The sequence below is a fragment of the Cupressus sempervirens genome, chromosome 5, assembly GCF_028749045.1.
Source record: "Cupressus sempervirens isolate cs-2001-9-10 chromosome 5, ASM2874904v1, whole genome shotgun sequence".
In the NCBI taxonomy this organism is placed as follows: domain Eukaryota; kingdom Viridiplantae; phylum Streptophyta; class Pinopsida; order Cupressales; family Cupressaceae; genus Cupressus; species Cupressus sempervirens.
Genome location: NC_143122.1, coordinates 658,125,676 through 658,137,510, shown reverse-complemented (window position 1 = coordinate 658,137,510; position 11,835 = coordinate 658,125,676). Strand labels below are relative to the sequence as shown.

Sequence of the window (11,835 nt, the reverse complement as noted above, 5' to 3'; positions counted from 1 at the left end):
TGAAGTGTTGTACAAATTCATGAGAATGAACTTCCTTTATATGAGGCTATATGTAGAGTGCAAACCCATTTGGGAAGAGTGAGGGAAATGCCATATCCAACAATCCCTTAGTGTTGTATTCACTTATTGGAGATGAATCTATCTCTAGCCAATTGATTACATTGTTTGTATTATCTTCAAGTTGTATCTTTTTCTTAATGATTTGTAGCTCATGTTTTGTTTCTGGATGTTGAGCATAAATGACAGTATGTATGTTGTACTATTTCCATTGATCTCTTCATCAATATCCATTTCATTATCTCGCACTGATATGTCCTCAAATGTTTCAATGGTTTTTAGCATACTTGGGATATCTATTTTTATTTCAAGGATGTTGGCTAGATGTTCAATGTTAATGGTGGCATCCTTGTAGTATGGGTCATATTTCACCTTGTATTGCAATGCATCTATAATATGACTTCTCTTTACATAACAATCATAGCATTATCCTTTTGTATGTAATCTTTGAACAATGAGTATATCTAGGTCTTTTATTTGATGTAGAAGAATGTTTGCAATATTATTTATATCTTGTGTGAAGCTTATCGTGTGGCCATAATATTTATATTGGCCTCCATAATTTTGAGTCACTTGCAATATTGGGTTGACTCTAGTAATCAACATCTCTTCAACCTAGGAAAATCTCTTGAGTATAGTAGGTGGCTCTCATGGATCCATATTCTTTAAGGATGAGAATCGGTGTATTACTTTCTCATGGAAGCATCTCTTGCATGTGAGAGTCATGTTTGATAATTGCAAGTTCATCCCTATGTAACATTCTTTGCATATAGTACAACTTCGTAAGCTAGACAATGTATCAATCCTTTGTAAAAAAATTTTGAGTGCCATTGTATAATAATTTCTTTACATAATCATTTGTTGTTTATTCCTTTCTTCATCAAATGGAGTTTGTCAAATTCCCAAAGGTTTCTCTTCTAATGCTAGAACTATTTGTTCTATGCTTGGGTGCTCAACACTCTTGTGCTTCTATTTTCTGCAAGAGATTTATGGTTTTTTCTAGTCCATTATCATGTTTGTGAGTAGTTATTTGATCTTTATGTTTCTCATAGAATTCTTGATTTCTCTTTCTACTCTATTGTCATTGGAGTTTATGAAGTGCAATTTCTAGGTGGTAGGTTGATTTTTGTTGTAGTGGAGCTTCTTGTCTTTTTAATCAATGAAACTCTAACCGTTGAAAGTCCTCCTCTATTGCTTCTTCTATTGTGGTGTCTAGCTATATTTAATCATAGGTGGTTGAGACTCTCTATAAACTTTTAGCTTTTCTATGGATAACAAACACATCTTTGTTACATGCATATTATTCTCTCTTTTTTTTTATCTACTTTCATGTATTTGTAGTACATAAGGTGGTAATTGATGAAAATCCAACTGTTGAACATCTTGCTTTGTTGTTGCTTCTACAATACTTTCTACTTGTATTTGTTCAGAGGTGGTTGGAGCTCTTTGTATTCTTTTAGAGTGTCTGTGGAAACTATTGCATCTTTGTTGCAGGCATAATACTTTATATTTATTTTTCTATTTTCCTATTTTTTTGTATAGAAGGTGGACTTGTTGGGAGACTTTTACTTGTTTTGAGTTCCATTTCTTCAAAACTATAATTATGATATATTATATGTGTTAGATAAAGATAAAGCTTTATTAAAATTCCCACTTGCTTTAGAAAGTAACACACACCAAAAATACTCAAATGAAAATTTTTGTAACACAAACCTAATGATTTTTTTTCCCATAGGTTGGTCTCAATTTCTATTTGAATTGTTTAGCAGTTGTTAGCTTGGTCTTGTTGTTGACATTTTATTTTTCATTCTTCCAGCGTGGTTGCATTATTTGGCCACCCAACTTGCATAACTTTTAGTAACTCCTCTATAACGAGTAGGTTGGTCTCAATTTCTATCTCAATTGTTTTGCACTTGTTCGGTTGGTCTTGTTGTTGACATTTTTTTTTCGTTTTTTTTTGGTCTGGTTGCATTATCTGGCTACCTATCTTGCATAGCTTTTAATAACTCCTCTATAATGAGTTGGTAGACATAGAAGTAGAGATCTTATCTAAATGGAGTAATCTTTTCTTCATAACAAAGTAATTTAAAATATCTTACAAGAAAACTATCTATAGTGATCTCAAAATGTTAAATTTGTCAAACTATGATCAAAATATAGTTATTTGTAGCATAAAGTTCATTTCTTAAATCGTCTTCTTTTGCATCTCAACAATTTAAATTTAAATAGTCAAATATAGGATAGTATAAAAACTTAAGTTGACATGTAATGATAAATGGAGAGAGTGCGAATAGGGCTTAGCTTTTTCAATTTTGTTTTTTGTAATTTCATATTGTGCTTGAATTCAAAAACATTTCACTTTGTTTTAAAATTTGACTCATGTTTCTTCTATATTTCCTATAGAAATTACTTCTCTTACTAATTACTCCTCTTACCATGACTTAACTCTTTTTCTCGTTGAACTTCTGGCTTTACTTGGTTTTGTGTTAGATTATATTTGTATTTATTTATTGTGAACACCTTGTCCTTGAAAGTTGGAAACCCCTATTAGAGAAAGTTACTTTATTTTGATGGAAATTGCGTATACCTTAGCTTCAAAAATTGCTTGGCTATTATATTGCATTTTTTTGATGATAATATAAACATATTTCCATCACTTACATTATGCAAGTTGTCATTTATTGTGTTGTTTCTGGTATTATGACTAGCATTTTTTGATGTTAATATATCTCAAGATTCTTTCTTATAGTATAAATTGACTTTTGCTGAAATATTTTGAGTGGTAATCTATGCTTTGGTTATTACATGGCTACCATGCCAAATATATTTATTTCTCTTATCATAAATTTAATAGACTTTCTTTGCCCTATGTTTTGATAGTCAACTAGTGCTGAGGATTTGGGGCTATGGTTTGAATCATGTTGGTGGCAGTTATGGTCATATGGACAATGACATAATAGAAATTCTATGTCATAAGCATATGGTGAAACCTATAAGAGAGGACTTAATTTTTGAGAGCCTAAATGGTGTTTGACATATAGCCATAGTCTCCTTTATTGCCTAAGTTAGTCAAAATAAATAAAAAGGAAAATTATTGGAAAATAGTTTTAGCTACACATGGCGTATTACTAACAGAAGTTGATAGTTATTGTAATGAAAAACTGAGGACTCCTCAAAGTTTATTGGATAAGAAATTATTAGTTAATAAACTTTTGTTCAATTGAAAAGTAATACACTGCAAAATAGAATTGTAAGATGCTCATATAATTTTATTTATATATTTTTTATAGCCTTTGGATAATGTTCAGTAGAAAGAATCCCAAGTATTAGAGAATGATGGTGGCCTAAGATATGCAGCATATAGTCTTCCTGGCCATTAATTGTGGGAAGATCAAGGACTTTTCTAAAAATGTTATAAACAAACAATTCAACAAATTTGATAAATCTTTATATTATGCATGTTGCATTTGTATATTTATTCTAGGAAATGTAAGCTTTATTATTTCCATGATATACAGTAGGTCATTTTTTTTCTTTTGCACCCAAACATTAGAAAAATTTATTCTGTTAGAAGTAGTTTACACCTACCTATGCGACAAGTAATTGAGAATACCATGATGGTTTGGTAATTAGTTGCAAGTTTGTGTGGTTGCTGCTAATTTCTTGGCTCTGCTACTAGACCTTTTCAATTTTCCCTTTGTTTAGCAAACACCCCAAGTGGAATAGCAATTACTCATTTTATATGGCATCAGAATAGAAGTCTTTAAAAATTAGTTTGCTGCAGTTCCATTTGTATTTTCTTGAAAACTAAAAAGAATTTTCCCCAGTAATCATTTGCACATATCTTGCAAGTATGAAATGTCACCTAACAAATGTATTACAAAAATTGATTCCTACGATCTTTGTTTTGGTAAAGTTTTGTCATGTTTCACCAAGGTAGAGATATTAACCTTGTTTTCAATGTCCTCACCAACTCCAACCAAAATAGCTCCATGACCCTGAAGTAGAATAGTCTAGATGAATAACAAAAAAAATCTTCAGGCAGCCATGCAAAGCTCAATTTGCACTTCCTCTCTTTTTATGTTATTATCATATTAACTGCCACCATGCCTTTTTAGTATCCAACTAGTCTGCTTGAATATAAGATAATTTCCTGGTGTGTAGGACTGTTTGCTAGCGAAGGACAACTTTTCGTTAGTAGGCCATGCCCACAATGATAAGCCTATGGGCTTAATTAAATTTTATCTTTATATGTGTAAGGTTATTTAGTTATTTTGATTGGGTGATTTATTATAATATTGTTATCAAGATTTAACTATGTAATTTATAAGTTCAAATTTATTAATACTTTCTTTTTATTAGAATGAATGATATACTTAACAAACATTATATCTATAAATAATATTCACAAAGGTAAATCATTAGGTTCTCCTCTAAAGAAATTGGTCATCCCAATACTAGTCCAACTAAATTGTGCTTAATCATGAAGTGTCCTACAAGATTATGTCAACTTATCTTTCTACTCATTCACTTTAATGAAAAATTTATTCTTTTAAAAAATTAAATTGATAAGTAGTGAGGATTTAAAAATTATGTTATATCAAGTCCATATATATTCTTGACAACATTATTGTAGTCTAGGAAGGAATGGAGTGGGCTCACAAGTCCAAGCAGCTGACTGCTTTTTTGAAAATAGATTTTGCTAAAGCCTATGATCGAATTCAATGGACTTTTATATTGGCTATGCTTTGGGATCTTGGTTTTGGTCTCAATTTTTTGCAGTTTGTGGAAATGCTCTTTGGAGATGCTAATGCTTGCATTACCATCAATAACTCCCAATTTGGTGCCTTTGGGCTTTTTCGTTCCATTAGGCAAGATTTCCCTTTGGCTCTAGCACTTTATGTTCTTGCTACTAAAGGGTTTGGCTATCTACTAGCCCACTTCATGTCTTCAGGTTTGATTCATGGCATTCCTTTGCTAGAATCCTCTTCCTAGTTGGTCAATGGTCATTTTGTTGATGATTCCTTTCTCAGTCTTTTGGAGGATGAAGAAAACATCAATAATGCCTTAAATTGCCTTGACACTTTTTGTCAAGCCTCTAGCTCTACTATTCAATGGCATAAAATGCTCTACTACCACCTATCTTTTTTGCCAGCACCACCTTGGCTTAGCATGTTTGAATGGAAATAGGTTGCTCATGGTGAGATCTTCCACTTTCTAGGCATTCCTTTTTCTTTCCAAGCATCACCAGTGGATTTTTGGAATGCAGTGCTTGCCAAAATTACTAAGAAACCAAATTATTGGCTTATGAAACTACTTTCTCTTGTGGGAAAATTCCAGATTTTCTAAAAAGTTCTTACAATAATGCATGTCTATTATTCCTCTTGTTGGGCTCCTTCTAAAGCCTCCTATCATAAATTAGAGCAATTTCTTTATGATTTTCTTTGGGCCTCTTGTTCCGATCATCATGGCTTTCAAAGAGTTGCTTGGGATTTTTGTTGTCTCCCAAAAGAGTTTGGAGGCCTTGGCTTGCTTTCCACACAGAAGCAAGGCCTTGCTCTATGTGCCAAATGGATTATTTGTGTCATCACTAGTGATGAAGCCTGGAAGATTTTGGTTTGGCATTGCATTTCTTCCTAATTTCCTATTAATAGGCCTGCATGGAAGGGAATTGGCTTTGACACCCTTCTCATCATGTAAGAGCCCGTGCTCATATAGGGCTCCTTTGTTATCAAAAGCCTATGGAAAGCTTGGCAAGCTATCAAGCCTTGGCTTTGCTAGTCTAGTGATGAATTCCATGATGACCTCTTTTTGAATCAGTAGAAAATTTGGTGGTCTCCCCTGTTTTCCATCCAAGGAATTCCCCTTGCTAAGACTCAAGGTGCTAGTGCTTTGTGTTTTTTCAAATGAGGCATCAAGACTCCTAAAGATCTTTCCTCTAGGGTTTCCATGAGTTTTAGATCTTAGGAAGATATACAAGTCCAGTACCATCTTGCCCATTTAGATTGGCAATCTTTTGACTTATTTCTTTTTGCAATTCTAGTGCACTTAATTCATAAAGTGGGCATTTAGTCTATTAGACCTTGGTGGACTGATTGGAAGTGGTATCCTACCACTCCTTTCACCAATTACAAACCAAGTATAGGTTATAGATGGCTTTCTAACCATTTTTCGATGGTGGATACACTCAATCAAAGATGGCACTTGCAATCTTCTCATTCTCAGTGGAGAAAATGCTTTGACACTATTTGGATTGCTATTACAAAACCCAAGATTGACCGTTTTGCTTGGCACTTGGCTTTTCAAGGCCTTTCCCTTGTGCCTTAGCTTAAGCATATTGGGGTTCCAGATCCTAGATGTCCATTTTGTGGACAACCAGAGTCTTTCCTGCATATTTTCTAGTTTTATAGACTTGCTCAAAATTATTGGCACTAGATTCATGATTTCTTTAAGCCTTTTCAGCCGAAACCATTTTCTTGGCACATGGTTATTTTGGGTGATTCCCCTAGGGTCCCTAAAAAAATTACCTAAATTTGGCATACCTTCAGGATGGAGATTTTGTTCACTCTATGGAAAGATAGAAATGTTTTTCTTTTCACTCAAAGTTTTCTTGATATTAATATTGCTATGTACACTAAGGCGTACATTTGTAATAATGTCATGATGCAGATTCAAGTACAAGCTAACAAAGTGGCCTTGGCGGTGGCCCACTTGCAAGGGGTAATGCCCCTTGTACTATTGCCAGATTACCTCTAGATGCCTTAGTTAATACCTTCATGGCTAAAGGCTACAATGAGAGGTGCAATTTTTTAGGCCACTGCTCATATACTTTGCATTCCCAAGCTTTCTGCCACCACTCTCCGAGCAGTGGCGATGATGGATGGAGGCATCAATCAATTTCCCTTCCTCATGGTGGCATTGATTGGTCCTAGCTCCTCCTGGTGCTCAATGAGTGGTCTCTAGGAAATGGCCTTTTTGCCTAGAACTGGCTATTTCACCTCCACAACCAAATCTGAAGGATGTTGACTAGGCCATTGAGGTTGTTGATGCTATTGCTAAGGCTAGACTATTCCCAGTTTGTCTCCCAATCCCAAAGATGATTGGGGATTCCATGATTGTCATGATCCACCTCCCTCAGCAAGCACTACTTTAGTTGCTTGAGAGTTGCTAATTATGTTTTTTTTTTTAACGAATACTTTATGATTTTGGCTTCGACCGTGTGAACTCTTGCAAGGTGATCTTGTATCCCTCAACCCTTTTTTTGTGAATTATAATCTTCTTATATTATTTATTAATAGAAAAAGACTATTCATCAAAATAAAAATTATATAATGTTACATTATTCTTATTAGTCCCACCTATCTATAGGCAGAGACTTACATTTTCACATCATTTTACATTAATTAATATATGTTTGACAATAATATAAATTTATCTTACTCTATGGTTTCTAATGGTTTTATTGTATTAATATATATTTTTACTTTATTTTCTTAATTGTGATTGGCCATCCTTATTGTTGCTAGTAGTTTAATTGATTTTTTTGGTTTAAAAAATATGGCCTATTACATTCACTTTTTTTTAAACATTCACAAAAAAGTTTTATAGGACAAGTTTTAAGGAGGATCGACTTGTTTCACATTTTTTATAGGACCAAAATAAGTAAAAAATTATGTACTACATTTTGAATCTAAGTTTAAATAATATTATATTAAATTGATGTTAAATATTTCATTTAATCAAATTTTTTAACTTGATGTTATTAGATGCCACACATAATTATTTTATTTTATTATAATTATTAATAAAATAAAAGAGTTATTTTTTAATTATGATATAATTTTTTTTTGCTACGTTTGTAAATTTTATTAGAGATAGAATATAACTTTTATTATGTAGACCCACACCCTTTTTGAGAGAAATGAGGAAAAAATCTACTCCTATTTACAACACTCTACACAATTATTTCACCCTTACTAAATTTCTATATTTTGTTTTGTTACATATTGTCATATGAATTTTTCATTGTATTGTGCAGCATTGAATGATCCTTTGTGGTACTTATTAAAATTTAATTACATAGAGCTTCTCATGTTCTATTTATCTAGACTAAATCCAACCTTTTTTTTGGCATTAGGCAAGACTTTAGCTCTATAGAGCTCTTGTTATTGTATAGTTTTCACTTTTTAGAAAAAGAATTGACATTTGAATTAGAAAACCTTTCCATTTTATAAAATTTGTGATTCATTAGTTAATTTTTCTCTATTGACTTTTCTATTTTTAGATTTATTTCATCCAAGAATGTTGTGCAAACTAGTAGAAAACCACTAAAATTATTTCAATGTCACAGGTCAATGGAGAGCATGCATAGTTGTATCAACTACTAAAGGTTTGCAGAGGGCATGAGTTTTTTTCTAATATCTTGTGGAGATTCCAAGTTATCATGGTAGTTATATGGATAATAGACCTTATTTATGCAATGTCTATCTTTTTATTTTTGTTTTAATTAACAAGGCTAGATTTAACAAATGAATTTGTTGTCCTTTCTCTTTTACTATGCAATTATTTTTGTCTATTTCAAATGTTATTTTTTTAATCATTAAAGTTATCTTTCATTATGTTCTAATATATGTCCATGATATACATATTGCCCATTCCCAATTACTTATTTTCCTTGATAGCTAGTAAATTTGCACAACTAGTAAAACACTTTGTATAAATGTCTCAATAATCATAAGTTCTTTGTTCAAATAAAGTTGATTAATTGTTTAGAATTTCTTATGTATTTTTTTGGAGAAAATGGCTAGTTATTTGTTGCTAGATAACTTTAAATTAGTGGATTTTTGTTAGTGAAATCAAATGGATGGTAATTGGAACATAGACAATAATTGGTACTCTTCTTGTAGTCATTCACATTACATCCATTTCAATCCTAAATATACATGGTGTATTGCAAGAAAGCTCGAAACCAAGATATACTTCACTAGATAACCTATTGTAATTAATTTTGTGACCAATTATTATGTCATCTATATTTTTTATGCTACAACTCTTTTGATGTGTTAAGATTGTCTTCTATCATGTTCCACATGAACATAACATGCAAGGGAGTAGATCACATAAAATGTTGCAACCATAGGAGTTTGCATATTAGTATCACTATTGAACTAATTTTCTTTCTTTTGTGAGTAGTCAATGTGGCTTAGGAACTTTCTTGTTGAGAAATTATTTGGGAATCAACTCAAACTAATATTATAGGTATATGAATGCATTGAGTTTGGAGGTTAAGACCCTTATTTGAGTTAACTACTATGTTGAATATTTATTCTTCTCCTATTTTATCAAGATGTCTACCAAAAGATTCTTCTTTAAGGCCTTTGGTTTTTTAGGGTGAATCATCATTTTCTTAAGAATCGATATTCAATTTTAACTCAAGTTCCGTTTTGAATTCATTTTCTTGGAATTTCATTAGAATATTAAAATAATTAATTTGATGACTACTATAAATTCTTTTTGGTAATCTTGTGCTACTGATGTGATCAATACATTCAAGATGTATTTCATATTTACTCATTTTTTGTGTTTTGGAGATCAAAATATAGAACTTTAGTGAAACAAATAGAATCTAAAAAATCTTCTATTATTTTTTTTTTCTTATGGTAAAGTTAGTCATCCAAAGACTACTTGATTGAATGTCATTTGGCAGAAAAGGGGAAAATACATCAGCGCTTTGAGGATTCTAGCACTATTTTTTGAGGAGGTTTAGGAGCTCAATACAGAGAAATTTCCTATTTTTTAGTACAACATTGAATGTCTTTTTAAAAGTTATAGGGCTGGATTAGGTTTCTCCCTCTAGTTTTATGAATGATCTTTATTATATGAAGATAAATCTTGGAGAGAATGATCAATGTACTATAGCAAAACAAAAATCTTTATATTTTTATTCAAAACTATCCTTACTTTGGGCTAGTTTCTTGCAATATATTGTTATGCCATGTCCATACTTATTCCTCTTAGTTGTCTTTTGATGTTACATTGAGCTTATTTCTTTACCTTTCTCTTTAAATGTTGGAACCCTATCAAATTCTCCACTTAACTAACCAAAAAATTCAATTATCTATTTGAAAATTAAAAGTACAATAAAAACTAGAAAGCCAAATAACTAAAAATAAAGAACACAACAATCTATTATAAAACCATGAAATAATTTTTACACAAATATGAATTAGCACCAATATATATATATATATATATATAGGAGACTTTGACCAAAGTTATCCCAAAATATTTAAGGACAACATAACGATTATACTATTGACCAAAAAAGTAAAAAACAAAAAAGCTATTCACATATATGTTTAAAATATAATATTAGACTAAGCAACCAAAACTGAAAATGGTCCAAATATTATAGAGATACAGATTTATAATTTTTTAATGATTATTTTAAGAATTACAGAAATGAGAGGTCGATTAGTAAGCAGAAAAAACAGTTTAATTATATAACTTCTTAGAAAAACTAAATTGGGTTCATCGCTACCATTTGGAATTACCAATAAACAGGACGGTATATAGATGCCAGATGCTCCATCAACCTTGCCCTGTTGAACGGCAGGGCGAAGCACTTAGATTACAATCAGGAAAAGTATGACCTACATTGCTTTTGAGTACATATAAAAATAGCTAAGGTATAATCCAGCCGGCTACAGAAGTTTTATCAATTTTCTCTTGTCAGCTAGTTTATGACCTGACCGTCCTTCCATGTTACTTTTGTGCCGGCCATACAGGATGGTGCAAACTCTATATATATACAAAAGCTTATACCACCTTTAATTGAATTCAACTAATCTCTCTGTTTTCTCTGCATCTTTTCATCTCTGCCGATACAAATTCAATTCGGAAAGAGTTAGGTTGCAAATCTATGAAAATGGAGGCATCCAGTGGTTTGAAAAAGGTGGCAGCAATTATGTTTGTAGTGGTGATGATGTTGGGAGTGAAAGTTGAATGTGAAGATCCTGATCTGCTTACAGATTTTGATCTTTCAAGTGGGGCAGCCATTAACGAGCACTTCTTCACATTTACTGGATTGAGGAGAGTTGGCTCCAATTCCACTGCCACTGGGAGCATCAAAATAAGTAGAGCCAGCCAGCAAGAATTTGCCGGGCTGAAGGGTCTCGGTGTGTCCTACGCCTTCTTTGAATTAGGAGCAAACAGTGTTGTTCCTCCTCACTATCATCCCCGTGCGAGTGAATTGCACCTCATTTTAGATGGATCACTCACAGTTGCATTTGTAGACACGAGTAACAAGCTGTTCAACAAGACACTCTATGCGGGGGACACGTTTGTGTTTCCAAAGGGGATAATGCACTACCAAATCAATCTTGACATGTACAAAACTGTTCTTGCCATCTCTGCTTTTGGCAGTGCGAATCCGGGGACTGTTCTGCTGCCTTCCACTCTCTTTGGCTCTGGAATTTCTGACGTTGTTCTACAAAAGTCTTTCAAGATATCACCTGAATCATTGTCCGCGCTCAAGGCTCCCTTCGTCTAGTAGAATGGGTTCACTTTGACTAAATCGGACATCGGATGTAGTCAACCGTGGTGTAATCCAGCTAGCAGATGATTGCAAGCTCATAAATAATCTATTTAGTAGATAATGAAAGAATGTGATTATGAATTATGGATTGTTGTAGTGGAATTAGAGGGAAGTATCTGTGGTTAAGATAGAAGAGTATAGTTTTCACTCCATTCTTCTACATCAGTTAGATTCTTGGAAAG

The 11,835-nt window shown here is 32.5% G+C and overlaps 1 protein-coding gene across 1 annotated transcript; it reads left to right on the top strand.

Annotated features, from left to right (window-relative positions):
* The first annotated feature begins 10,984 nt into the window (after positions 1–10,984).
* Positions 10,985–11,608, top strand: LOC149557600 (putative germin-like protein 9-2). The gene has a single exon (XM_089830351.1). It carries the CDS (start codon positions 10,985–10,987, stop codon positions 11,606–11,608), a length of 624 nt encoding a protein of 207 aa, XP_089686477.1.
* The last annotated feature ends 227 nt before the right edge of the window (positions 11,609–11,835 follow it).

What these genes read in the sequence shown, in the direction of transcription:
- LOC149557600 (XM_089830351.1), top strand. Translation starts at nt 10,985, where the DNA reads ATGGAGGCATCCAGTGGTTTGAAAAAGGTGGCAGCAATTATGTTTGTA.